This window comes from Globicephala melas, chromosome 3, assembly GCF_963455315.2.
Source record: "Globicephala melas chromosome 3, mGloMel1.2, whole genome shotgun sequence".
In the NCBI taxonomy this organism is placed as follows: Eukaryota; Metazoa; Chordata; class Mammalia; order Artiodactyla; family Delphinidae; genus Globicephala; species Globicephala melas.
The window spans coordinates 146,690,311-146,718,127 of NC_083316.1; the positions used below are offsets into that span (position 1 = coordinate 146,690,311).

The following is a 27,817-nucleotide window of genomic DNA, read 5'->3' on the forward strand; positions in this document are numbered from 1 at the left end:
CTGCCTCACACAGGGACATCAGCTTGGTGCTTTGTGACCACCTAGAGGGGTGGGATACAGACGGTGGGAGGCAGGCGCAAGAGGGAAGGGATATGGGGATATATGTATACATACAGCTGAATCACTTTGTTGTACAGCAGAAAGTAAAACAACATTGTAAAGCAATTATACTCTAATAAAGATGTTTTAAAAATTAATTAATTAATTAAAAATAAATGCTGGTATACTCACAAATGAAGAAAAAAAAGAAACTGACATTAAAAAATAGCACCTTGTACAACAGCACCAAAAACATATGAAATAAGAATAATTCTAACAAAATATATGCTGAATCTGTATGCTGAAAACTAAAAAAGAACACTAAGGAAAGATGTCAAAGAAGACCTAAATGAATGGAGAGATGTACTGTGTTCATGGAAAGGAAGGCTCAATATTGTTCAGATTCCCTTCTCCCTAACTTGATCCACGGATTCAACTCAATCTCAATCAAAAATCCCAGCAGACATTTTTATAGAAATCAACAAGCTGATTCTATGGTGTATATGGAGAGGCAAAGGAATTAGAATAGCCAAAACAATTTTGAAAAAAGGAACAAAGTTGGAGGACTCACACTACCTGATTTCAAAACTTACTGTAAAAATGTATTTATCAAGACATTGTAGAACTGGTAAAAGATAGATCAACAGAACAGCACAGAGAGTCCAGGTATAGATACATAAATGTATGGTCAATTGATTTTGCACAAAGATGCAAAGGCAAGTCAGTGGAGAAAGCAGTCTTTTCAACCAATGGTGCTAGAAAACTAGGTGCTAGGACATCCACAGGCAAAACAATCATGATAATAATAGTGAAACTCATCCATACACTATGCATTTAATATAAAACCTAAAATTATAAAACATCTAAAACATATGACCTTGTGTTATGCAAAGATTTCTTAGATAAGCCGCTAAGAGCACGATCCCTAAGAAAAAATGATAAGTTGGACTTCACCAACATTAACTGCTTCCGCTCTATGCAAGACACTGTTAGGAGAATCAAAAGACAAGCCACAAGCCACAGACGGGGAGCAAACATTTGCAAAATATATAACTGACAAAGTACTTGTATTCAGAATGTAAAAATAACTGTCACAATTCAGTAATAAAAAAACAAATCACCCAGTTAAATAAATGGGTAACAGGTTTAAACAGGTACCTCATCAAAAAAGATATATAGATAGCAAAAAAGCACAGGAAAAGATACTCAACTTTAGTCATTAATGAAATGCAAATAAAGCCACAATGAGCTACCACTTCCTATCAGAATGGCTAAAACAAAAAATAAAACTGACAATACCAAGTACTGGTGAGGATGGGAAGCAACTGGAACTCTCACACATTGTCTTGGAGATGTAAAATGATACAGACTCTTTTGGGAAAGTTTGGCGGCCTCCCCTAAAGTTAAACATACACTATCATCTGACCCCCAAATCCTACCAGCTATTCTTTATTGTCTCTTCTTCCAGTTCCTGGGTGTTTTCTTTCATGGTTTTAGGTTTGTAATCTGAATTCTGCCCCTTTGTTCTTTAGCTTTAATGGCCTTGGATTAGGGTTTCTCAACCTTGGCCCTACTGACTTCGGAAGCAGATAATTCTTTGTTGCGAGGGATGTCCTACGCACCGTGCAGGATGTTAATAGCATCGCTGCCCCTACCCACTAGATGCCGTAGCACCCTCTCCCCAGTTGTGACAACAAAAATGTGTCTAGACACTGCCAAATGTCCCCTGGTGAGCAAAAGAGTCCCTGGTTGAGAATCACTGTGTTAGAAGTCCTCATAAAATATCTCAAAAATCTCATTTGTGCCACATCACCTTCCATGTCCAAGGGCTCGCTTGGATAATAGGGTACATAACCATAATTCAGCACCAGTCAGGTGTTCATCAAAACGCCTCTGACAGCCCCATTCAAGGCATCATACAATTGAAAGGATGCACTAGCTTAGAAGTGTGCTCTTCAAGCTTGATGATGTGGTTTTCCAGGACAGAAGATGAGAAACAGCAGTTTAGAAAAGGGTTTGGAGGTTTCTGCTAAAGGCACTGAACAGTCTTATACCACTGACAACGGAGGGAGAAAGCAAAAGAACATTCAGAGTTGAGTCACGTGGAGCTACTTAGCAAAGGGACACCTGGACCTGCTCATAAGTAACCCCTGAGGACAGGGATGGACCAGCGCCACTCTGGCTGAGGTCTATAAAGAGAGGCTTTCTACTACATGTCAGAAATCCTGCTTTCTGGTCCAACTGCACATCTTTGGAACAGTCCCTGGACTTGTTTCCCATTTTCTCATCAGAAAAAAATGATCTGGCTTTTAACTAAAACTTCTAGGGTCCTTCCAGGAATATAACTCTCTGATGTTACAGAGATCCAAACTATTTAAGAAATAGTTAAGTTATGTTTAATGAGTTTTGCCTAGGAAGGCAGGAAAACAAAGAGTTCTGGAAAGATTTCCTTCAAGACTGATTGAATTTGTTTTAAAATTTAGATGATCTAAGAAGTAAGTTACAATTGTCCACTGAGTTTCTCGTGGATGTTAAGTGTACTGTGTGTATGGGGACTGAGGACCAGACCATCAATTCCATTCTCATAGAACACAATTATACATTTATTCTATTTCTATATGTAGACACACACAGTACTAGATTTAGTTAATTACTTGAAACAACAACGAAGAACAAACACGTCCCCATTCAACTAGCTTACAAATAATGATTTTTCCTGTATGCATACCTCCTAAATGCTGGAAGGTCATTAGCATGATATTTCATAACAATTGCCGTAACCATGAAAGAGGTCCCATGAGGCATCTCAAGTTTTACCCTCTGTTATTTTTGTATGTTTTCTATGCCTGAGATCACACCATGACTGGCTTTCTCACGTTCAGTGGATCACAGGGAGATGGACAGGGTGAACCCTTCCTTGCTCTGAACTAATTAAAGTCAAGTCCACGTGGGTCTGTGTATGGTCTTCTTCTCCAGCATCCACGTGTGGATTTCTCTGATGCAGCACTGGGCTGGCTAATGCATCTGTGGGTAGTTCAGAGCCCGCTCAACTGGGGGTCCTACTCATTCCCACTTTCGTCCTTCACCCCTGCTGGTGCATCCTAACCACCAATCCAAGGGCGTACCCAAGCCTCCCTGCTGGGCTTCGCCAGTAGCCCTCACACAGGTGACCCTTGTGATCGAAGGTCTTCGGACTGTGGAGTAGGCAATGGCAGGACGTGGAATCGTGGGACACCTAGGGGGGGTACCATGAAGCAAAGCCCTTCACCGGCCCCCACCAGCAAGAATCTCTAGACCTTACTTTGGACGCTGATAATAATGATAATGGTAAGAATAACCGAAAGGGCCAGCATGCAGTAAGTGCTTACCAGGTGCCAGGTGCCTGGCTCTGTCATTTAGTCTCTATCCAGAACAGCGTCATGAGTGACCCTGTCATTACCTGCTTTCACAGAGGAGACAGAGGCTCCGTGAGTTGCAGCAGCTTGCCCGCGTTCAGAGTCGGGATTCAAACTCGGGTTTCTCTGACTCCAGGCCCACACAACCACTTCCCTGTGATGCCATCCTAAAAGAACTTGCTTCTCTCTTTACAAGTGGAAAAGACCACCTTCCCCCTTTACTCCCTCTGATAAAAATGTAGTATGTTGTCAAACTTCTTATAACCATGTAACATGCAACTCTTTCCGTATTGACAGCCTCTTACAACAATGGCAAAGCTGAGGACAGGGGCTGTGTGTGATTTGCTCATCACTGCCTAGTACAGGGGTGACAAACAGTAGGAGCTCTAAAAATATATACTGATTAATTAAGTGACAAAACCCCTGCAGCTAGCTCTGGGGACCGGAAGCAAGCACAAGCCGCCTACGCTTCGCCTGGCTCCACCGTGAAGCAGGTTAAAGCCAGCGGCTCTGTTCAGTCAGCGAGCCGGAGTCCTGGCAGCAAGAATGCCTCATGGGAGGACAGTGACAGGGTCACAGTCTTAGCAAACGGCAGAAGCCAAAAGGGCAAAGAGGTCAAGCTTTTTCTTTCCATGAAAACGTTTCGAAGAAAAACACCCAGGGAAAAAGAAAAACCCAAAAACTGAATCTGAGAAGAAGCCCAAGTACCAGATCCTACGCACTGCCTCAGAATTCACTGACAGGCTTGAAAACCCTCCTAGAATGCTGCCAACAACAAGAACGTCCACCTTTGTTAAAGGTCGGTGCCGGCCAAGGGCGAGGAACTCCGTGGCGACCCCTCACACCTCCCCGTCCCAGGCACCTCCTCTTTTTCCCACTTTTAAAGTCCCCACAACTCCTTCCCCCACCCGCACGTACAAAGGGTGCGCGTACGTGATGGGGGTGAGGCGCCAAGAGGAAACTGGAATCCGCGGGGTACTTGTTCTGGGGCAGACACTGGGTGCTTCTCATTTAATGCTCAAAATATCTGAGAGGAATGCACGGTAAACAGCACCGAATCAAACAGCAAACTCCTGCCTCTGACTCACCTCCCTCCGTGATTTGGCCCCTCTCTACCTGTCTGATTTCATCTCGTCCAAATCTCCCAATCGCTTCCTAAGCTCCTACCACACTGATCATTTTTTCAGTTCTTTCCCAGCTCTTTCCCACACCTCAGGGCCTTTGCACATGCTGTTCCACCCTCCTAGAAACATCCTTCTGGTCTCAGCCTAAATGTCACATACTGATCTCTCCGTAAGTTCTCTAGTTAACCAACCTATTTGCTCTCACAGCATGTATGCAATGGGCAAGTGTTTTTTTATTTGATGTGCTTTTTTTTTTCTGGTTTCCCTGGCAATTAACAACTCCTTGAGTGTAGGGACCCTATCTATTTTGTTCATTACAGTATCCCTGGCACCTCCTACAGTGCCACACATGTAGATATTCAACAGAACAGTAGCTGAATAACTCTCACTGTGACAGAAGGCAGCCAGAACTCAGGCAAGAACTCAAAAAATATTGCTGGCTCGGTTCCCGACCACCACAATAAGGCAAACATCTCAATAAAGCAAGTCACGTGAATATCTTGGTTTCCCAGTGCATAGAAAAAATTATCTTTGCACTATACTGTAGTCTGTTAAGTTTGCATCAGCATTATGTCTAAAAAAACAACTGTATACAACTTAAAAAATATTTTATTGCTAAAAAAATGCTCATCATCATCTGAGCGAGTTGTAATCTTTTTGCAAAAGTAACATCAAAGACCACTGATTACAGATCACCATGACAAATATAATCATAATGATAAAGTTTGAAATATGCAAGCATTACCAAAATGTGACACAGAGACAGGAAGGGAGCAAATGCTGTTGGAAAAATGGTGCAGAAAGACTTGCTCAACGCAGGGTTGCCACAAACCTTCAATTTGTAAAAATAAGAAAACACAGTATCTGCGAAGTGCATTAAAACAAGGTCTGCCTGTAGCTTGTCCAAAGCCCAGCAGTTCGCTTTGAGCCACACAGCCAAGACCTGGAACCAAGTCTGTGCTCCCAGCATTGGAGCTGGGGATGTGCTTAGTATCAGCTTCTCCCTCCTCCCCTCCACACATCTCAGCCCACTGGCCCATCTCTCAGCAGGAGGTTCAGGACCAGGGTAAGCCAAGGCACTCACCTCAGGCACAAAAGGGAATGCCAAAAAACTCAGTGATCAAGATAAATACAATTTTAAAAACTCAAAATTCATGCAAAAAAAAATTATGAACAAAATTCAAATACAGACAGGGTCAAGTCCTATACTTGCAGGGCTCAGCCTCATCGCCTCACACTAACCCCAGCCCTGTCGGATCCTGCCTATTTTATTTTATTCTATTTCATTTATTTTTGGCCATGCCACGCGGCACGTGCGATCTTAGTTCCCCGACCAGGGATCAAACCCGCGTCCCCTGCAGTGGAAGCACGGAGTCTTAACCTCTGGACCGCCAGGGAAGTCCCCTGCCTCTGTTTTAAATAGCTGATATTCTGTTCATCATGAATATTTTACATGAATTTTTATTTTAAAACACTGCATCAGAATATTATTTATGTTGATTATGGAGTTTTTTGGCACCTCCTTAAATTCTGTGCCCTAGACAAGTTGTCTCATCCCAGCCCTGGCCCTGCTCAGCCAGCCCGTGGCCCCGGTTCCCACAGGCAGCCACCGGAGGGCCCTCGGATACACCAAATGTCATGTCCGTCACAGTCAAGTCTAGGAGCTGGGTTCTGAGGTCCCCGAGCACCATGGAAGCTGTTCACCTGCTGCTCCCATCTGGAGATTGGGAAGCAGCCTTGATCGGTATACCTGCCCCAGGGCTTCTACCCTCCCTGTCCCCCTCCTTCCTCCTGAGAGTTTAGGAAAGAAAGTCTGTCCCAGCTTCCCAGTGTCTGGCTCCACAGCGGGAGGTGTGAGCTGCTCTCTGGGACCCAGATGCCCTTCCCTGGGCAGGCTGAGAAATACGCCACCCTTCCCTTGTCTCAGGACCATCTACCTCTTTGCCACCTCCCACTTCCCCTTCCAGCTGGATGGGAAAAGAGGGAGAACAGGCACATAGGTCCAAACTAGGGGGCTGCTGTTCTGGGGGGAGGGAGAGTAGGGCATGGAGGACGTGTGTGCACCCATCCAGCACCCACTGCCCCTCTGGAGACAGCATCTCAAGTTTCCCTGAACTGCTATCCCTTCCTTCCTCCTGCTCTTTCAGCGAGGGCTGCTAAGCTGGGGGGATGTACAGGAAGCTGCCTGAGGCCACATGGCGAGGGCCTGCCTGAAACCAAATCCACACAGAGGAAAGCAGAGCCCAAATGACGGGGAAGGGGCTCCTACTGGCACAGCGGGAGGGTGTAGATCCAGACATAGCTGGATGTGAGCTTTTCATGCATACAAGCTCCCCCAAATTCCCTCTGTTTCTGAGGCCAGGTTGAGTTGGGTTTTGATTACTTGCAACCGGGAGGGTCCTAATCCTCCTAGACACCCCTGCTTCCACCCAACACGTATTCACCTCCTTCTTCATCAGCTTGAGCTGCTCCTGGAACTTGGCGTAGTCCCTCTCCTGCTCCAGGCGGATCCGCTTGGCCTCCTCCCGGCGGCGCACAGCATGGTCTTGCTCCATCTTCTCCACTTGTTGCTTTTGCTGACGCTCCAGGTTCTCCAGCTCTGTGTCAAAGAACTTCTTCTTGGCCTGGAAGGAGCAGAAAGGGAAATTCAGGAAAGTCACCTTATACCTGGGAGGGAGATGGGGAAAGCCCAGGGCCCGTGCTCAGACCTGGGTTTGAATCCCAGGTCTACCACCTCTTTGCTGTGTGACCTGGGACAAGTCACTGAACCTCTCTGAGTCTTTTTGCTCATGTGCAAAAGGAAGACCAGACCATCTACCTCGCAGGGTTGTTGCATGGGGCTCAGTAAAGGTTATGGCCCCTCTAGAGATCCTCCTGCGTGACTCAGAGGAGCATCGTGACCTTCATGCAATGCTGTGTTTATAAGTCAACGCCTAATGAGATCAGGAAACAGAGGAATTGGGCAATTGTCGTGAATTATTCTCCATGCCCAATCATCCTCACTCTGCAACTTCCGCTTAAAGAAAACATGGAAGCAAGAAGCCCTATAGGGACCCATCTTTTCTCACGCTCACATTGATTTCTTGTTCAAAACGTTTGTGCATCTGCTCCAGCTGCAGCTCATGCTTGCTGCTCAGCTGGGTCTGGTTCCGATGCTCTTCTTTCTGGAGCAGCCGAAGTTCTCGGAGTTCCTGGCGCCTGAAGGGTGGAAGGATGTGGACATTTCAGTCAGAAACTGCCCTCAGTGATCATGTAACTCATAGCTAGGGACACTGAAGGCTGGGGCGTGGAGAGGCGTCACACAAGACTGGGGTAGAGGCATGACACGAACTTAGAACTCAGACTTTATTGGACATTTATTGACAGGCAAAACATTAATAATTTTAATATATAAAGGGTGCTTCCAAATCCATAAGAAAAACAGGAATATTCTAATTTTAAAAAGCGGCACAGAACATGGACAGACATGAAACAAAAGACAAAATCTTTAAATTAGCTAGGTGGATATGAAATACAAATTAAAAAGAAATAACATCTTCATTAAATAAGCAAGAATATAGGGGGAGGACAATGCAATAAGTCTCTGCCTTTTGACATAGTAGCTTCCACTTCTGGAAACTGATTCTAAAGAGATATTCATAGATGCACAACAAAATTGAATAAGGATATCCATAACAACGCTATTTATAATAGTACAAAATTAGAAACAAATGTCCATCAATATAGTCTAATTAAATATGTCCATCTGATGTAATTTTATACAACCATTAAAAAAATCAAGTTCTCGGAGATATTGAATTACATGGAAAAAAAAATCTATGAAAAATGCAGCAATTCTTTATGAACAGATAGGGATGGATCCCTGAATGAAAAAAGCAAGGTGTTGAAGAGTGTGGGTCTCTTATGCTACCTACCATCTGGGCGAAAAACAAAAAGGACCCTATATGTGTGTGCACATGTGCATGTGTGTGTTTACTTTCCTATTTAAACACTGAGTGTTTCTGGAAGGATTACACTGTAAAGTATTAACACAAGGAGGGGAGCTGGATGGCTGGCAGAAAAGTGAGAGAGGGAAATTTTTCGCTGTTTACCCTCTTTTTCTTGTCGAGTTTTGAACCACGATATTACCTATTCAGAATGTAAATACAATAAAAATTTGACCCCAACCACACAGTGTACCTTCATTTGGTAACATACCTATTGTCACTGTGTATATGTGTGTACACAGAAAAAATACTGGTGGGATAAACCCCACCAATTGTGTTTCTTTCTGGGCAAGTCCATTAAAACTTGATATGTATCATTTATGGAATCAGAAAAGAAATTAAAATGATGCAGAAAGAACTTGGGCCTCCTGACTGTGAACGGGGGGCGGTTCCCTGGCAGCCCATGTCCTATTCCAGTCCAGCGTCTGCAGCCTGTACCATGGCCACCCCCGCTGTGGGGCTTTCCTCACAGCTCTGAGTGGAACAGCTGCAGGAGGAGAGGCCTGCACACTCTCAGGGGTCGGGGGGCCTTATTTGAATCTTAGCTCAGCTCACTTTCCCTTAGGCAGTCGCTCAGTCTTTGCAGGCTCTGTTCCTACATCTGTAAAATGGGGAGATAATCTTCACCTCTCAGGTTCTTTAAGGTTACATGAGATGATACCTGTAGTGTCTGTCTGGCACATGGCAATCACTCCCCAAGTGGTAACTTCTCGAATGATAACGAGAAGAAGAGGTAAAGGCTGCCCAGTCTCTGGGAAAAGCCAGAAATGCTTTCTAGAGGCACAGAAGAAAGCTTCCTTGGGAGCCTCTGCGTTTGGGAAGAGAGGAGACAGGAGGTGATTGCTGAGAGCTGACAAAGAGAGGGAGACCCTGACACAAGAGGGACTAAGGCTCAGAGAACAACTGACCAAAAAACGAACAGAGAAGGAGGTAAGCAGTCAGGTTCTGACATCTCCTCCTTGACCAACCTGAGTTCTCACAAGGGAAAGGCAGGCAGACACAGGCTTAAGAAGGAAAGAACCAGCAATTTTAGGCAAAACCAGAAGGAACTCTGACCTAGCAGCCTCAATCTGTGAGAGCAACCATTCGGTGACACCATTCAAAAGCCTACGTGTCACCCGATCCTCCGGAAACGCTAGGATCCAGGTACGACCAGGGACGTGGGCCAGAGCCCGCCAGAGCTCACAGCCTGGCGGCCTGGCCACATTGACAGGACGTGCGGACCTTCAGACCACAGCAGGCAAACAAGCAAAGCCTTGTTCTTTCACCGTGAGCACCTCTTCTCCACCGCAGCTAAATCTCACCTTTCAAACCTAAGTGGCACCCACTCCTCTGCTTGGGAGGAAGGTGGAGGCCCAGTGCCAGGGCCAGAGGCATCGCTTCTAGACGGGGTGTGCTGGGTCTGGAATTTCAACCCTAGGAACCTGAACTGCCCAGAGGGGAGGTGATGGAAAGGAAACGGAGCCCTTGGGGTCTGAAGAGTGAGGAGTACAGGTCACCTCCCAGGTGATCATTAAAACAGAAGGTGGTGTCATCGTCCAAGAGCAACCACACCCACCCCTCCCCCAGCCTCACGCCTCTCCAGCGCACACAGAGGAGGACACCAGTGCGTGCGTGCGTGCGTGCATGTGTGTGCGTGCATATGCGTGCACGCGGAAACTCCACCAATGAAAAGTCTGCCTCTCATCCCCCTGGCTCCTAGAGGGCAGAAATGCCCCCAGCCATCCAAAACTGCTTATGTTTGGCTTTGGGATGTCTGTGCTTTTTTTTTTTTCTCCTGTTTATTTTATTTTTTTAATTTATTTATTTATTTTTACATCTTTATTGGAGAATAATTGCTTCACAATGGTGTGTTAGTTTCTGCTGTATAACAAAGTGAATCAGCTATACGTATACATATATCCCCATATCCCCTCCCTCTTGCGTCTCCCTCCCACCCTCCCTATCCCACCCCTCTAGGAAAATCAGGCCTTGTTTCTTTTTTTTTTTCTTTTTTTTAAATATTTATTTATTTATTTTCGGCTGCACTGGGCCTTAGCTGCGGCACGCATGTGGGATCTAGTTCCCCGACCAGGGATTGAACCCGGGCCCCCTGCATTGGGAGCGTGGAGTCTTAAACACTGGACCACCAGGGAAGTCCCTGTGCTTTTTAAAGATATGAATGTGTTTGATATGTTAGAGATGTCCTACAAATCAATCATGAATTTAGCCTTCAAAGGCCTGGCCTCAAGGGAGATTCGTGGGTCCAAGGCCTCCCTCCCTAACTGTGAAGCCCCTCACCCCCACCCCTTGCAGCCCCCCAGCAAGCTTCCTGGTCCAGTGGAAGCCGGGTAGAATCCTCACACAGACAGAGCTTCTCACCTGGATGACCTGAGGCAGGTAAGTTCCCACCAAGAAACAGTTTCCTAGGGCTTCCCTGGTGGCGCGTAGTTGAGAATCTGCCTGCTAATGCAGGGGACACGGGTTCGAGCCCTGGTCTGGGAGGATCCCACATGCCGCAGAGCAGCTGGGCCCGTGAGCCACAACTACTGAGCCTGCGCGTCTGGAGCCTGTGCCCCGCAACAAGAGAGGCCGCGATAGTGAGCTGCCCATGCACCGCGATGAAGAATGGCCCCCGCTCGCCGCAACTAGAGAAAGCCCTCGCACAGAAACAAAGACACAACACAGCAAAGATAAATTAATTAATTAATAAACTCTACCTTAAAAAAAAAGGTTTAAAAAAAAAAGAAACAGTTTCCTAATTTACAGAACGGCCGAGATAGGGTCTCCCTGAGGAGGGCTGTCAGGGCGCCTGAGCGCCTTAAAAGTGCAAAGATGGTTCTTAGCAAACAGCTTTGCCTCACACCCTCCTCCCCACACCAATCCCTTCCGGTTTCATGGGTTTTGCCTCCAAAATGCACGCTGCATCCAACCACTTCTTCCCTCTGTCTGGCCACCATCCTGGCCGGGGTCTCCCTGGATCCCTGCCTCAGTCCTGCCCCCTCTACACCCAGACTCATACGGCAGTGGAGCTGGCTTTCAGAAGGGTTGTTACCGCTGGTCACTCTCCACCTGCTTCACTCCAGCTACACTGGGGATGAAATCCACACTCTTCCACCCCTGCCCACGGGCCAACATGACCTTGGCCCTGCAGGTTCCGGGACGGCTCCCCATCCTTTCCCTCCCACCTTACACTCCACACTCCAGCCCTGCCCTCTCAGGTCCCTAAAAAAGCCACGCAGTCAAACCTCAGGCCTTGGCCTTGCAGTTCCCTCCGTGATCCCCCGGCTCTGCTCGTGGCCAGCTCCTCTCAACCTCCTGGCTCTGCTCAGGGGATTTCCCACAGAGCGGCGTCCCCGACCCCGGCCCAGGGGCTCACTATCCTTTCACCCATATTATTCCCTTCACAGCACGTACCACAGTTGGGAATTATCTTGTGTGCTGTTTGTTGGCCCATGAGGTGTAAGTTTTACAAAGGCAACAGCCTCAACTACCTGGGTCACCACCACGTCCCCCAACCTGCTGGGGGGTATGGATACATGGGTGAATGGCTGGCTGGCTGGAGGGGAGGGTGGAGGGCTGGGTAGGTGGGTAGGTGATGGATGGGTGGGTGGATGGATTGGTGGATGGGGGGTTGGGTGGGTTAGAGAATGCAGGATCTCAGGCAAAGCCAGCTTCCTTCTGTGTCCCTGATCCCACACTTGATGCTGTAGACAGACAAACAGCTCTTGCACCAGGAGGACCCACACCCATCCCTCTCACCGCATCCCCACCCTATCACCACCATCAGCGGCCCTTCCCGGGCTTACCTGAGAAATCTCATCTCCTCGTCCTTCTTCTCATCGTCACTGATGATCTTGGAGGTGGTGATGCTCACCTCCACGCCGTCCACCACAAACTTGCGTGTCCTCTTGAGGGTCTTATTGTGCAGCCTCGAGTTCTGGCCGGGGCAGATCATCAGGCAAAGCTCAGCATCACAGCTAAGAATCCATGGGCGACACAGAGGGTGCAGCCCACAGCCCTCCTGGCCCCAGAGCCTCAGCCCCGTCCAGGTAGGAGGCGACTGTCCATTGTCCCCCTCTTGCCTCAAGTTTTTCAATGGGGGGGGGCGGGCCCTGAGTGTCTGACGCTGGGCCCTTTCCTCTCCCTGATCTCGCCCTTCAGACACGGCCCATCCCCTGCTCGCTGGCTGCCAGCACTCTCTCACACACAAGACGCGGCGTCAGAGCGAGCTGGGTTCCAATCTTCCCTCTACCACCTACTGGCTCTGTGACCCTGGGCAAGTCCCTTGGCCTCTCCGAGCCTCAGCTTCCCCGACCTGTCAGAGGAGGTTCCAAAGGTGCGATGGTGGTGGGGCATACAACACCACCCGGCTCGTGGCAAGGGTTCAACACTTGGTATTTATTTTTGATACTTATTGCAGACCACGATCTCTTATCCTCAATGCCAAAATCCAAAGAGCCCGGAAAACCAGAGTTCATAACTGCTTTGGCAGCCAGATCTGACCTGACCTGAATTCCACAGGAGGCCACGCCCATCTGGAGCCACCACGAGATTATTCATAATCTTTATCTTTACTTTTCCCTATGAATAATCATGCCTTTCACGTGTGGTTGCTTACACAGTGCTGCCAGAACTCCTCCAGGAGGAGTTAAGGGTATTTAAATACCCTCTGAAAGTCCTCCATCCTGATTCGGATGAGGCCCGTGGGCCTGCATGGAAGTCATCACGGCCTCTCCCCTCCGACCTCTCCACTGGTCTCCGAGGCCCTTCCTGGTGCAGTCCAGGCCGGCCTTTCCGAGGGCCTGCCAGCCTGAGAGTGAAGGGAGAGCCAGGGTGGCGCCCAGCAGGAGGCCTCTGCCCTCAAAGTCCGCGCTGACCCCCGTGCCCGCTCGGTCGAGCCCAGCAGACTGCCCTTGGCCCTGAGGTCTGGGTTCCCCTCCCCTGCAGGCTCCCACCTCTTCCCATAGCCCCTCACCCAGGAGCTCTGGATGCTACGGGCCCTGAAAGGTCACCCTGCAGCTCATCGCCCTACAGCATCCAGCTCACGTGTCCCAGGACTCAGTTCAAGATGAGTCAGGCCAGCAACCAGAAATGCAGGCTGGCTGGAGATGGCGGGGGAGGAAGGAGGCCTGGGTGCAGCCCTCACACTAGAGCTGCTCCTGGTCATAGGGCCTCCGCCTGGGGGTAACAGGCTCCCCATCAAGCCAAGGGTGCTGATGCAGCCGTGGACTCTTATCAGAACAGCCTCGTTCCCTGACTCACTGCCAGCCCACCAGCAAAGGATGTTCTCAATACCCTTGAGAAGAGGTGGGGACCCGGCTGTGGGTGGGTCAACCTTTATTTAAAAGAAAAAAAAAAAATTACTGTTTTCTTTTTAACCCTTAGTGTCTTTTTAAGAAGAGAAGGGACAGACCCCCTATCCTGAGGAAGATGATTATACATCAAAGCTGCTGCCATCTCCGCTTGTCCTGGCGACCTGTTAAAACTGTGCTTTCTTTCTGTTCCCAAAGCTAATCGTGCTGGCTGACTGCCTCTCCTTTGGCTCTCTTTCATTTGGCCAATATTTTTGAGTCTCTGCTGTGTCATTTTCACCAAGTAAGTGACAAAAGGAAGAAACAAAAAAGATGCAGAACCTTCTGTAAATTCAGCCTTGGTTGGGGATGAGGTCCTCAGTGTGGCCAACCAGGTGACCAACAGTGAGTTCATGAATATCTCACGATTTGTGAGATGGGCAGGGGATGCGGTCTGCCCTTCCTGAGGACAAGCAGGCCAAAGCTCCCACCGCGAGGGCAGAATGGCATGTGGGATTCAGAGCTCAGAGTCTGGAGTCTGACCAGCTCCCCACCTCCCACCTGAGCCTCTGTTTGCTGGGCTGTACTTTGGGATGATTGAAGGCGCCTCATCTGTGGTTGCTTTTAAGCATTTTGCAGTACGGGCCCCGTGCTGAGCTCTGAAGTGCAGTGGCTACTGTCATTCACAATGCTACCTCCTGCAGGACAGCCACGAGCCAGGAGGAAGCCTCGAGCCCACTCCCTTTAACTGAATCAGTCGGCAGCTGGACCACACGGCTGACCTCCAAGTCAGAGAACTTTCGCTTCTAGAATTGTCTCTCCCCCATTTTAGCAGGGCCTTTAACCAAACCCAATTTAAATGGAAACCCAAACTGAAATTAAAACCCAAACCAATTAATTGCCTGACAGGACTAAATCCCAGACCGAACTCAGATATTTGGGGGTTTAACTATGAATCAGACGGAGAGCTCTTTAAAGAAAGCGCAGTCTCATGAACTACTTATAATGGAAGGCAGCCACCATATGCCTTCAAACACCAAAACTGGGCAGCAACACATTCTGCAGTGCTTCCTGCTCCAAGCCTGAGGCACCAGGGGCAGCGTTACCTTGATAGACAGAGAGCCCGTCTCTCTGTTCAGGGACAGGTCGGCTGAGAGGGAGGCACCATAGTCCGTGCTCTCGGAGGTGGAGACGCTGGCACAGTCTGAGTCCCTCTTGGAAGGGCCTAGAGCCGCCTGGGCAGGGAGCTCCAGGCTGCCGTTGGCCAGCTTCTCGCCACCCAAGGTCTCCAGGGCGCTGCTGTTGGGACGGCTCTGGCTTGCTTTCTGGGACCTGCTGGCTGCTGGACTGAGGTCCCCACCCTGGTCAGTGGCTTGCTTCTCCTCGGATACCTGAATCCTGGCATCCATGGACACCGGTCGGGACTTCCGGAGGGGCACGGGCGCTGCTAGGTCATTCTCATTTCCAGGGGCCACATCTGGGGGGCTGGTGGCTTGGAGGGATGTGTCCCCAGAGGGTTGGTTGGGCCCATTCACAATGTCCTGAGGCTGGCTAGGTGGCAGTGGGGTGAAAGATGATTCTTTGAGAAGCTTGTCAGCATCGAGGCTCAGCTGACTCACCTCAGAGGATTCCCGAGTGTGGTTCCCCAGAGGCTGGGAGAAAAAAAAAAACATAGTCAAGGCCATGCTACTGTGTGTCCGAGGCAAGAGTCAGAGATGCAGTGAGGTCAGAAAGTCAGACACCCACAAGGTGAAGTGGGCCAGGGAGGTACGATAGGTATCCCCGTCTAGTAGGCCACAGTCCTCCCCACTCCTTATTGCCTAACTAACAATAAAATTATTGTACTACGTGCTTTGAGGAATAGGTATTCCTCCTAGGAGTGGAGGCAACCGTGGCCAGCTAGATAGCTCATGCCCTGTCGAAAGGGAGCAGTGGCTACTCTGCTCCAGCCAGTTGTGACAACATGGGAAAATGGGTCCCCTGTGCCCAGACCTTCCAATTTTTCAAGGCAAGCTCGAATCTGGACTTGTACATGACATCTCCCAATTTTTAGATGGTAACTAACTCAAATTTTTTAAAAAAATCACAGAAAGGCCAAGCCAAACCTATCCAGGGGCTAGATTCAGACTATTAGCCACTTTTTTTGTTTTGTTTTTGTTTTTTAGAGCTTTTCAGGGGTAGAAAGTACTGAAAATGTTGCTATTGTGAAATACTGTGAATAGTTGCTATTGTGAAACGCAGTGAGAGGCCCCCGTACAGAAAAAAAAAAAAAAAAAAAAAATCTGATTCCGGCTCTTCCCTGAAAACGTACAGGATTTGGTCAACACGCCCTGCTGCCTCATCCCAGCCCACGTGCGGTCTTACGTAACTGGTGGCGTGGGGGCCTGTGACCTCTGAGCTGGGGATAAACAGAAGAGAACCCTTCCTGCACCGCCAGGCCCCTCCCACACCAGTCAAGGCCTGCGGGGATCCCATCCCTCCTGCACGCCCCCCCACCCCCGCTTCCTCCAGGCCTTACAGAGGTGGCATCCACCGAGTCCTCCTCTTCCCCCTCATCCCGGCCGTCTTCAATCTCCTCCATCACTTCAGCCTTGGCCTCGGCCACCAGTTCCCGCAGAGCCTTGTTGCTGGTGATGCTGCTGACGAAGGGATGCTGCGGGGGGGGGGGGGGGGGGGGGCAAGACAGCTGGATTAGAACCACTGTGGGCTGAGGGGTGAGGAGGGGCAGCCAAGGCTGGGGGAGGCGATCCCCCAGGCGGAGAAGGCCAGCGGCATCCCTGAGCGAAACGTGAACGTGAACCTGGTCAGGCAGACCCAGAGGCAGCTCAGAAAGTCCTGTGTGTGGTGGAAAGCGAGCCAGCTCTGCCACTCACCAGCTGTGTGACACCGAGCAAGTCCCCTTCCCTCTCTGAGCTACAGGCTTCTCACCTTTGAAGTGGAGACAATAATGCCAGATCCACAGGGAAGGCATGAGGATGGAATGAGATCACGCGCAGGGAAGAGCTTAGCCCAAAGCGGGAGCAGAAGTAATGCTTCAGGAGGTTTGTTTGTTAATTTACTTTTTTAAAAGGTTTTCATATATGGTTTAAAAAATATAATATATACAGTATATACACGCGTATACACACATATACTTTATTGAAGAATTACTTACACACAGTAAAGTTCACAAATCATTAAGCTCGGGGCCTTTTGCCATACGTACACACCTGGTGTAACCACCACCCAGCTTGAGACACAGACCATTTCCATCACCTCGAGAAGGTCCCCATTCCCCATGCAGTCAGCCTCACACCCCACAGCCACCCAGCTCCAGAGACTAGGTTTGCCTTCTCTTTAACTTCATCGGAACAGAATCACAGAGTTCGTACTCTTTTGTGGTTGGCTTTCTTCACTCAACACAAGTTGGGCTGAGACGATGAGGTTCGCCTACCCTGTTGCATATGTCGGTAAACGCTTCCCTTTTGATTCCCGTGCGGTATTCTACCACGTGACTCTGTCACGGTTTGTTTCTTCTTCCTGCTGTTGCTGGCCATTCGTGTTGTTTCCCATTTGGGGCAACTATTAATAAAGGTGCTATGGACATGCTCGTACAGGTCTCAGGGTGGATGTGTGTGTTTGCAAAATTTCGAGGCCACGTAGTGTAGGTTCTATTCCTAGGTGTTTACAGAAATGCCACATCTGTAAAAAGTGAAGCCTCTTTCACGGACCTTGGAAAACACCAAAGCTTTTAAGACCTCCGCAGATGGTAAATCAGCCCAAAGACCTCCCTGGTACAAGTCTGTCTCTGAGCATCTTGTCCCCAGCACCAGGTTGTGGACAGGGACAAGGGATTCCTCAATTCCCCACACTCACTTAGAAAGGCATTGGCAGGGGCAGGGTGGGACAGTTGTTAGGTTGGAATTTGCTCATTTGAAATGCGCAGGAAGGCTCTGATGAAATTCACTGGTTTTACTGTCAGTTATCAGAGGAGGAACAGTGTCAACAAGATTGCAGGGAAGTATTTAAATGACTACAGAGAAGAAATTTTCTAACACCTTGAAAACACATTCACAACGGATAGGTCCACTACAAATCATTCCTATCTGCTTGTTCATTCTTATCTGTTTAGTACATTTGTGGAAGGCCAGAGGCAACACCCTATTCAACCTGGGTACGCCACTCTGCACACGGGAAAGCAACACACCTCACTCCTTTTACAGAGCCCTGCCATTCAGATCTTCCTAAGCCAGCCTGACTCTCTCTAGTTAGTCCAAACTAGTAAAGACGTGAAGAATTTTATTTCTTATCTTTCTCTCCCACACCCGCCCCTGTTCATTCGTTGATTCATGCCTCAGCCCCATGTGGAGGCCAGTGATGTACCAGGTGCTGAAATAAGGCCAAACAAGGAGACAGGCACGCTCCCGGGCCTTGGGGGCTCGCAGCTGAGCGGGAAAGACAATGGGCACGTAACCAAACGACAAGATCATTTTTCAGATCAGGTAATAGGATAGGCTGGAGGAACATGGGCCTGGATTGGTGCAGTGGATGGGTGGTCGGAGAGTCTGCCTAGGTCTTTGGGCAGAGGGCCCTCCTTGGGAGGTGACATTCAAGCTGAGCCCTGAGGGATGTGAAGGGGCTGGCCAGAGAAAGATCTGGGCACAGAGAATTCCACACAGGGGGAGCAGCAAGGACAAGGGCTGCAGTGATATAAAGAGTAACCCTTTGAAGGTATCACTCTGGCTGCTGTGTGGCTCCAAAAGGTCTTGAAATGGATATTAATAAGGAGGTACTAATTGTGAGAGGCAGGAGAGTACAGCAGTGAAGACTGCTGGCTGTAGACTCGAGAGCCAGGCTGCCTGGAATAAAATCCCACTTCCACCAACTCGGACAAGTCACTCAACCTCTCTGAGCCTCAGTTTGCTCATCTGTATACTGGGAATAATAGTATGGCTGTTCTAAGCATTGTAGTAAGAGCTCAAAATACAGCAGCCGTCATCAGTGTCATCATCACCACCATCATCAGTGTCAACATCACCACCACCATCAGTGTCATCATCACCATCATCACCACCACCGTCATTACTATAGCCACCATCATCACCACCATCACTACTGCCTCTGCCATCACCATGCCTACCATTACTACCACTGCCACTACGATCATCACCACCATCACCAGCAGCAGAACCACAATCAGAGAAGCCTTTAAGCACCAGTTTGCACTCCCAGCCATCCCCATGCCCTCCTGCGTCCCCAGAGGGCAGCTTTTTGGAACTGAAGGTAAGAATCAGATCCCAAAGCTTCCCGAGCTTCACACTGCACAACCTCACACACGTGACCTTGAGCAAGAAGCCACGGGACACTTCACTGCAGTTGCTGAAGCAGGTGCGGCAGAAACAAATAATGCAAACACGGGCTTCTGGAAATACCAGGTTTTCATCAGGCCATATCACATACTGACCAAATTAGTGACTCTTCAGCTTGGCCAGGAGCCTTGCTTTCTTGAGGCTGAACATCTGCATGGCCTCCCTTGAGTACCCCGGGGTCTTTAGGAAGCGGAGGGGGAGGCACGGGGAAGAAAGCCTCTGACAGAGGGGCATGTGAGCAGGGCCATTCCCCTGTATGCCAAGCTCCTGGAATCCCCGGGCAAGAGGGGCTGGCAGATGGGGCAGGCCCTCCTGTGTCTGATTAGGCCCGGAACACTGTTCTGTAAACTGCTCTGGGACACAAAGCACAGACCACCTCCTCCACTGCATCAGCTCTGTTACTTCCAGGGTTGTGTTTAGAAAAGACGTTTCAACCGCCACGCTGCCAAGGCCCATTAGAGACAAAGCCCAGCACAGAAGGGTACGGAACCTTCCCCGGCGCCAGCGCACTGTGTACCTGCACCGGGACAGGCTGGTCTGGGCACGTGGGTCCCTAGAAAGGTGCTCGGTCACCCCCGTGGAAGACCCAGATCAGAGGGAAACTCAGCCGTCTGCTCCTTCAGGAAGAGGAAAAGCTGTTCTGTACTATCTCTGCAGGGAGCCCCAAGGTGCCACAGAGCTCGCCAGCTGGCACCCACCCTCTGGCCAGGACCTCTCCTGCCATCTACCCAGTCATCCTTCCCGAGAACTTGAGCCTAGTTTTCCTCTGTGTGCTTAGAAACCATCAGCCGGGGTGTCCCACACTCCAAGACTGGCTTTAGAAAATGCCTAATAACACTTCCAAGTTTTCAGGTGTCAGCATCTTTCCTTCAGTCCTCCTTCCCTCCCTCCTAACTTTATTCCATCTCTCTTTCTTTCCTTCATTCATTCAGAGAGGCAACTTACTAGAGTGCTCAAAAGAACAGGCTTTGGAACCAGATGACCAGGATCAGAAATCAGCTCTGTCACTTACAGGCTGTGTGACTTTGTGCAGGCTACTTAACCTCTCTGTGCTTCAGTTTTATCATCTGTTTCACAGAGATCCAAACAGTACCTATTTCATAGGGTTGTCATGAGGATTAAATTAGCTAACATTTGCTAAGCATTTAGAATAGAACCTGGCATGGAGAAGAGGTTACATAACATTTAGTTAAGTAAAAATAAGTAAACGTATTTAACGAAGGGCCCTCTCCATACCAGGCACTATTCTGGATGACTGGGGCACATCAGTGAAAGCAAAAACGAAAACAAAAACAAAGACTGCCGTCCCCAGGGAGCTGACATGCTAGTCAGGGAGATCAACGATAAACTTAATCAACATGTAAGTTATATGCTATCCGTGCTATGTGCCACGGAAAAATCAAAAGTAGGGCAGGGGAGGGAGAATTAGGAACGTGAGGGTGCAGTAGGTTTTAAACAGCGTACTTGGGGGAGGCCTCACTGAGAAGCTGCCATCTGAGCAATGACTTGAAGAGAAAGAGTCAGCCGTGGAGGTGTCTAGGGGAAGAGCATCCCTGACATAGTGGACAGGCAGTGCAAAGGCCCTGAGGCTGGAGTGTCTGAAGAGTAGCAAGGAGGCTGGTTGACTGGGGAAGATTGAGGGGACAAGAGGAAGAGAAGTCTGAGGAGTCAAGGTGGGGTGGGCAGACCTTGTAGGACCTTGCAGGTCACTGAGACTGTGGATTTTACCCTGAGTAAGATGGGAGCCATTAAGGGGCTTTGGACTCAGGACGTATAGGAGCTGACTTATGTTTTTCCCTCTGGCTGCAATGGAGGTGGTGAGAAGTGGCTGGATCCTGGGCATGTTCTGAAGCCAGGAACAACAGGATTCCCCGGTAGAATGGATAAAGAGTGTGTGAGAAAGAGAGGGGTTAAGGATGCTTGCGAGGTTTGGGGCCTGACTGCTGGCAAGGTGGGGCTGCCATCGAATGAGACAGGAAAGCCATCGCTAGAGCATATTTGGGGAAAGATGGGGGCGCTCAGTTGCGGACGTGTTAAGTTTGAGATATCTACGGACACCTAAAGGGGTAGAGGGTAAACAGCCAGATACAAGGGCCTGTGGGCGAGGAGGGCAGTCTGGGCTGCAGGCAGAAATGCGGGAGTCATGGCGAACAGAAGAGCCCATCAAGGTGATGGAGACGGAGGAAAAGGCCCTGGAGCACTTCACGTGAATGAGCTGCAGAAACAGGAGCAGGCGAAGGAGACAGACGAGTGGCCAGTGAGAAGGAAGGAAACCAAGAGAGCGTGGAGACCTGACATCAGGCGTTGACAGCCAAGGGGAAGAGGGTCGCCTGTGGCTCTGCTGAGTCCAGCAAGACCAGCACCGAGGCCTGAGCTGACCACGAAGTCCAGAAGGTACTAACGACCTTGACAAGAACGCTGTGCTAGAACGGGGTGGGTTTAAGAGCAAATTCAACAAGTGCGTGCTGCGCACCGGATGTGTGACAGCCACGATGCTGAAGACAGCGGGCGGGCACAGAATCGCATCTGCTCACACACTCCCGTGATGCAATCACGGCCCTCCTACAGAGGAGGAAACTGAGGCTCAGAGTGAGGACCGCTCGGGTTTCAGGAGGGCGAGCCTGACTTCAGAGCCCGGGTTACCACCAAGTGATACGGTCCCAACAACATATCCATGCAAGCGAATGAATGGATCCTAAACCAGCGGGGGCATAAGTCAGTCAGCTGAAGGCGGGATGCAGGGCAAGAGGAGGGGCCGGGAGGAACGTGGGGGCCGCCGGCAGATGGGAGGCTCTGGAGGGTGTGCTGGCAAGTCGAGGTCTGGGCTTACCTGTGGCCACTCCAAGTCAGGTGACCTCTGCAGGCCACTTCCCTGCCCTGAGCCTCAGGGTCCTCACCTAAGGCGGTAACGATGCCCCACCCTCCCTAACTCAGAGACGAACAGGCACGTGGAAAAAACGGACGGCAGCCTAAGCTCTGAAAGGAGCTTTCTTTGTCTGGAGGGATCTCTACTTTCTTCTGCAACCTTTCTGTCTCAGCGAAGAGTCCTCTGACAGGACGTTTTTTTCCTCCACTATGGAACGGAAATTCCTGTCTCTGGCTGAGGCTCCTGGGCTGCCACAAGGGGATGAGGGACAGCCGGTCTCTTCCTGGCAGCATATCCTGGAGGCCGGATGTATCACGCCAGGAGGTGCCTGCTCACGGGAAACAACTGGCCCCGGGAGCTTGGAGCTTTTGTATCTGACAGTGGCAGCAGGCCCACGCACCCCCACCCCTGGTTGGCCTGGCCCAGCCCCTTGCCGACGCCACCCACCAAACGCCGCGACACCCAGAAAAGAAGGCCTCTGGTAACTCCAGCCGTGTGCTTTCAAATGCAGTGCAGAAACCTACAAGGAACAACGATGAGCCCCAGCAGACAGACCCCATTCTGCATCCCCGCTTCTTTCCATTGTTTTATAATTCAGTTCAACGCATCAGCTATTCACTGCGCACAGCACTTAACAACGAAGCTAAGCGCTTTACAGTGTCTTCTCACTCAACCCTGTAAGGGGGGCCTGGCTATCATCCTCACTTCAGAGTGAGAACAGGGTCACAGAGAGGTTAAGCCCCCTGAGCAGGGTCTCACAGCCAGTAAGTGGTAGAGCTGGGATTTGAACCCAGGACTTTCCAACCCCAGTCCACACACTGGATCACTGTGCTGCACACCCCAGAGAGATGCACTGTGGTCCAGAGTGCCAACCACAGCCCCAGCACCTGGCGCACAGTAGGTCGGTGCTTGGGAGAAGCGGCTGAATGTGAAGAAAGACTCGAGGGCACGGTGGAGCGTCGGCCCCCTTTGCTCCCACAACACGAAGGGGGAAGGACCAGAGTGGACAGGCCACATCGCCCAGGCCCACTTCCTCTCCCTCTCCCAACAGCATTGGTGGCCCGGGGAGTGGAATCAGCCGCGCTAGAGACACCGGGTGTTTCCAAACCTAGCTGCAAACACTCCAACCCTCACCCCGCCAGGACACGAGGCACCAGCCCTGGGCAAGGGCAGCTCGCAGCCACCTCCAATATTTCAAAGAGGCTCAACAAAGAAACAGTCATCCACTTCCCCACCTGGAGGCCGTTCAGCCAGCTAAGGGGATGCTCCCTGAGTCAGCTGTCATCCTGGCTGGTCCTGGAGATTCCACACCCAATAGCCAGAGGGAGCCTCCTAAGTGTAAGTGAGATGGTGTCTCCCTCCTCCAAACCCTCACGGGTGCGCCGTCACACACAGGGTGAAGCCTGCATCCTCCCGAGGTCCTGCATGACCTGCCATGAGCTGGTCCCCCTCCTCTTTGAAAGGCCTGCTTCCACCGTTGGTCTTTCGCCAGGAACTTGGATTTGGGGAGGGTTCCCCCCATTAACTGATAAGAGGGGCCAGCTCTGCCTGAACTGCAAGCGACGTGGCCCACGCTGAACGCCTGCCAGACGTCTGCAGTCTGGAACGCTGCCCGTGCCAGGCAGAGGCTGCCCACGTGGCCAGCCCCCAGTGAAACCCTGGGCCCCGAGCTCTCCAACACGCTTCCCAGGTAAACAACACCTCACACGTGTCACCACAACGCACAGCTGGGGGAACTAAGCACAGACCGTGTGACTCCACTGGAAGGGGACTCTGGAAGCTCCTGCCTGGCTTCCCTCAGGTGCCTTTTCCTCTGTATCTTTTTGCTGTAGTAAGTCAGAGTGGAGAGTACGACTAGATGCTGCGTCCCAAGTGTCCTCCTAGGGAAGCACTGAACCTGGGGGTGGGCACGCCCCCGTACCCCTCCGATCTCATCTCCAGCCCTGCCCCCCTCCTCACCCCGGCTCCTGCACCCTGGCCCCCCAGCTCTCCCGGCTGCACCAATCGTGCCCCCATCCTAGGCCTTCACCTCTGCTCCTGAGCACCATGTGCCTGCCCCCCTGGCCTCCTTTGGGTGTCTGTGCACAGAGCCCCTTGTGTCCTCCTTTTATAGGAGAGCAACCCCTCCCAGGCACCCCCCCGTGCTGTTCTCTTTTCCTCCACAGCCCTGCTCTCCACCTGCCACGTACACTATCTGCTCATCAGCTGCCTGTCTGCCCCACTGGAAGGTAAACTCATTAAGGACAGGAGTCTGGGGGCTCCCTTACCACAGCCAGCACCCCCCGCACGAGGGCCGGCATGTGGCAGGTGCTCAGGGAACGTCGGCCGACGAGTGAACAGTTGTGCACACCATCGCCTGGGCCAGGGGAGGACGAACCCAGCTTCCAGGTCATGGGTGATCTGTCCACAGGAAGGGCTGGGCAGAGGGACAGGCAGCCACCCGGGAGAGGGGACCACTCACCTCCAGGAGCTGTGCAGCGCTGGGCCGGGTCTCCGGGTTCTTATCCAGGGCCGTCTTCAGGAAGTCTCGGAACTCCGCAGACCTGGGAGGACAGACAGGTAAGCTGGGAGCGGGCGACAGCCGAGAAAACTCCCCACCATCACTGACTCCACTCTCCCGGGAGGCGTGTGCTTCCCAAACACGCCCTTCAAAGGACAAAGGGCGCCTTTATAAGCTACATGGCAGAGGCGACGGGGCCTTCAAGATGCCCTTCTCGTCGCAGACAGCACCAACAGAGAGGATGTGGAAATCAGAGGAGCAGGGACTTGCCCGAGGGCACACAGTGAAACACAGCAGTGCTGGGGTTCGAGCCCCAATTCCCAGCCCAGGGCTGTGCCACGGGGCTGCTGGGGCTCACGTGGGCTCTTACTCCTGCAGTGGGATCTGGCTTATCTGGGTTACCCATTCTCTCTGATGGAGAGCAGATGTCCACAGCACAGAGGGAGGAAAGAGCCAGGAGGGTCCAGGGAGCTCAGAGAGGCCTGCAGACCCCCAGGCCCAACCGCTCCCCAACTGCAGAGCCCAGCAGCAACGGCAGAGCCCTGGCATCCCCCCACCCCGCGTCCCAGGCCCGCTGGCCGTCCAGCAAACACCCTCAGGCAGGCCTCCTGGCCACTTACCACTTAGAAGGCGTGAGTAGCGTGGGAGGGTCTGACTTGGCAATCTTGAGCAGGACCCGCATGGGGTTGAGCTCGTGATGCGGGGGCTCGATCTGGGCCATCTCAATCAGAGTGATGCCCAGGGACCAGATGTCGGCTTTGTAGTCATATGGGGTGTCCTTCATGGTCTCACACATCACCACCTCGGGGGCCATCCTGAACCAACCAAGGGACAACAGAGGGCTCAGATCCTGGCCTCCACAGGCGCTTCTCAGAGACTCAGGGTCAAGGACCAGCACAAGCCAACATCAGGGGGTTGGCAGCACTCCCGAGTCATGATTTTCATTCCTTTCCATCCCACTGTCTTTCTTAGGACCGTTTTCTCACACAAGGACGCCTTCCAAGCGGCTCCGATGCCCAAGTCCTGCTGCAGTTCTGATTCCTACCACGAGATGGCAGCAACAATCCAGAACACAGGGTCCTGGGGAAGGGGTGGGTGGGAGCAGTGGGAAAGGTACCCAGGAAAAACTGGGGGTGGGAAGGGGGGGTGAAGAGAACACAACAGCACAGAGAGAAGGGATGGGAGAGAAAAGGAGAAAGAGGAATAAAAGGGCAGAGAGAGAAAGAAAGAGTGAGTAATAAGCAAGAAAGGAACCTCACTCCATGATGGGAAGTAAAACAGAAAGTAGTTAGGTGTGAAACAGAGAGGGTTTTTTGTTTGTTTGCTTGTTTTTAAAGTAATAGTTTTGGAAAAGAAGGAAACACAGTGGACTGGATAAGTCTGGGGAGATTTCATATAAGCACAGGAACTGAACTTGTATTGTTCATCTTCATGGCCCTAGCCCTACGCCTGGCACTCAATCAAGAACCGTTTTTCAGGGGTGTCAGTTCTTATTAACGGAGCATTTTCTATATGCACCATCCCATTCAATCCCCACAATAGCCCATGTAGGTGCTATTGTAGGTGCTATTATACCGCTGATTTTACAGGTGAGTAAACTGAGGCACACGAAGCTGAGCAACATGGCCAAGGTCTCAGCGCTAGTAAGTGAGGGGATCTGGGCTCGGACCCAGCAGGCTGACTCAGGAGCCCCTGCCTCTGTCCTCTCTCCTCTAGACCAGCCAGAGGAACCGTGGAGAGTTGGAGGTGTAGCGTTCAGTCCACCATCCCATTTCCAGAAGCTACACGACTTACCAGTAAGGCGTTCCTATGAAGGAATCTCGTTTCTGCAGAGTCTTCAGATTCTTGGCAGACACACCAAAGTCAGCTGCAAGGCAAGAATCTCAGATAGAGGACTGGATGGACATTCCTCCACCCACAGCCCTGGGGCATGGACTCAGAGACACATGTTCCAAATCAACTAACAGATGCCATTTTCTATCTAGCAAACTAGTGATCATTAAAAAACAATAATACCTACTGCTGTAAGATGTATTGAGACATGCACTTTCCTACTTGTTAATAAGAATAGAAGCTGAAGGGGACTTCCCTGGTGGTCCAGTGGTTAAGAATCCACCTTCCAACGCAGGGGGTGCGGGTTCGATCCCTGGCCGAGGAACTAAGGTCCTACATGCCGCGGGGCAACCAAGCCTGCACGACGCAACTAGAGAGAAGCCCACGCGCCGCAGTGATGGATCCCAGGTGCCGCAGCTAAGACCCAACACAGCCAATAAATAAATAAATAATTTTTTTTTTTTTTTAAAAAGAATATAAATTGGAGAGGCTTTTAGGAAAGCAGTTTGGCAATAAAGAGCAAGAACCTTTCAAATTATCCATACTCTTCTGGTGCAGTAATTCCAAATCTAGGAACCTACCTTAATGGAGTAATCGGGTTTTTAAAATTTTTATTATTTATTTATCTTTTATTATTTTTGGCTGCATTGGGTCTTCGTTGCTGCGCGTGGGCTTTCTCTAGCTGTGGCCAGTGGGGGCTACTCTTCATTGCAGTACACACAGCCTTCTTACTGCAGTGGCTTCTCTTGTTGCGAAGCACGGGCTCTAGGCGTGAGGGTTTCAGTAGTTGTGGCTCACAGGCTCAGTAGCTGTGGCTCGCGGGCTCCAGAGCGCAGGCTCAGTTGTTGTGGCGCACGGGCTTAGCTGCTCCGCGGCGTGTGGGATCTACCTGGCCCAGGGCTCGAACCCGTGTCCCCTGCATCGGCAGGCGGATTCTTAACCACTGCGCCACCAGAGAAGCCCGAAATAATCTTAAATATTAAAAAAAAATTATGCGTAACGATATTCACCGAAGTGCCACCATAATAGAGACGAGTTAAAAACAATCACAATCGCTTAGCTTTCAGGGAGTGATTTTAAAACTTCTTGTATGCAATATATAATATATTCTCTTTTCCAAAAAGAATTTAAGGGACTCTCCTGGTGGTCCAATGGTTAAGACTCCACGGTCCCAAGGCAGGGGGCCCAGGTTTGATCCCTGGTCGGGGAACTAGACCCGCATGCATGCCGCAACTAAGAGTTCGCATGGCACAACTAAAGGTCCCACACGCTGCAACTAAGACCTGGCACAGCCAAATAAATATCAGTAAATAAATATCAGTAAATATTTTATATCAGTAAATAAATATTTTTTTAAAAGAATTTAAGATGGTGTATCAAATACACACACACACACACACACACACACACAGAACAAGATGAACTAGGAAATTAGGAGAGGTAAGAAAGAAGG

The 27,817-nt window shown here is 50.5% G+C and overlaps 1 protein-coding gene and 1 long non-coding RNA gene across 3 annotated transcripts in view; one reads left to right on the forward strand and one right to left on the reverse strand.

Moving 5' to 3' along the window:
- The window catches only part of STK10 (serine/threonine kinase 10), a 120,310-nt gene that overhangs the window by 24,619 nt on the left and 67,874 nt on the right, over window positions 1–27,817 (reverse strand). Inside the window, exons 5-13 of one of the 2 annotated variants that reach the window (XM_060296598.1) lie at window positions 26,326–26,398; window positions 25,518–25,658; window positions 25,152–25,346; window positions 24,493–24,574; window positions 16,336–16,470; window positions 14,924–15,469; window positions 12,333–12,463; window positions 7,633–7,756; window positions 7,003–7,182 (exon numbers count right to left, since the gene is read on the reverse strand). In XM_060296598.1, the coding sequence (XP_060152581.1) occupies window positions 7,003–7,182; window positions 7,633–7,756; window positions 12,333–12,463; window positions 14,924–15,469; window positions 16,336–16,470; window positions 24,493–24,574; window positions 25,152–25,346; window positions 25,518–25,658; window positions 26,326–26,398 (1,607 nt within the window). The remainder of the gene's footprint in view (window positions 1–7,002; window positions 7,183–7,632; window positions 7,757–12,332; window positions 12,464–14,923; window positions 15,470–16,335; window positions 16,471–24,492; window positions 24,575–25,151; window positions 25,347–25,517; window positions 25,659–26,325; window positions 26,399–27,817) is intronic. The other variant, XM_030829923.2, reaches the window with a different exon arrangement.
- LOC138842628 (uncharacterized) lies at window positions 23,719–25,608 on the forward strand. Its single transcript, XR_011377351.1, has 4 exons — window positions 23,719–23,832; window positions 24,197–24,259; window positions 24,442–24,590; window positions 25,504–25,608. It is a non-coding gene; the product is annotated as an uncharacterized lncRNA (long non-coding RNA).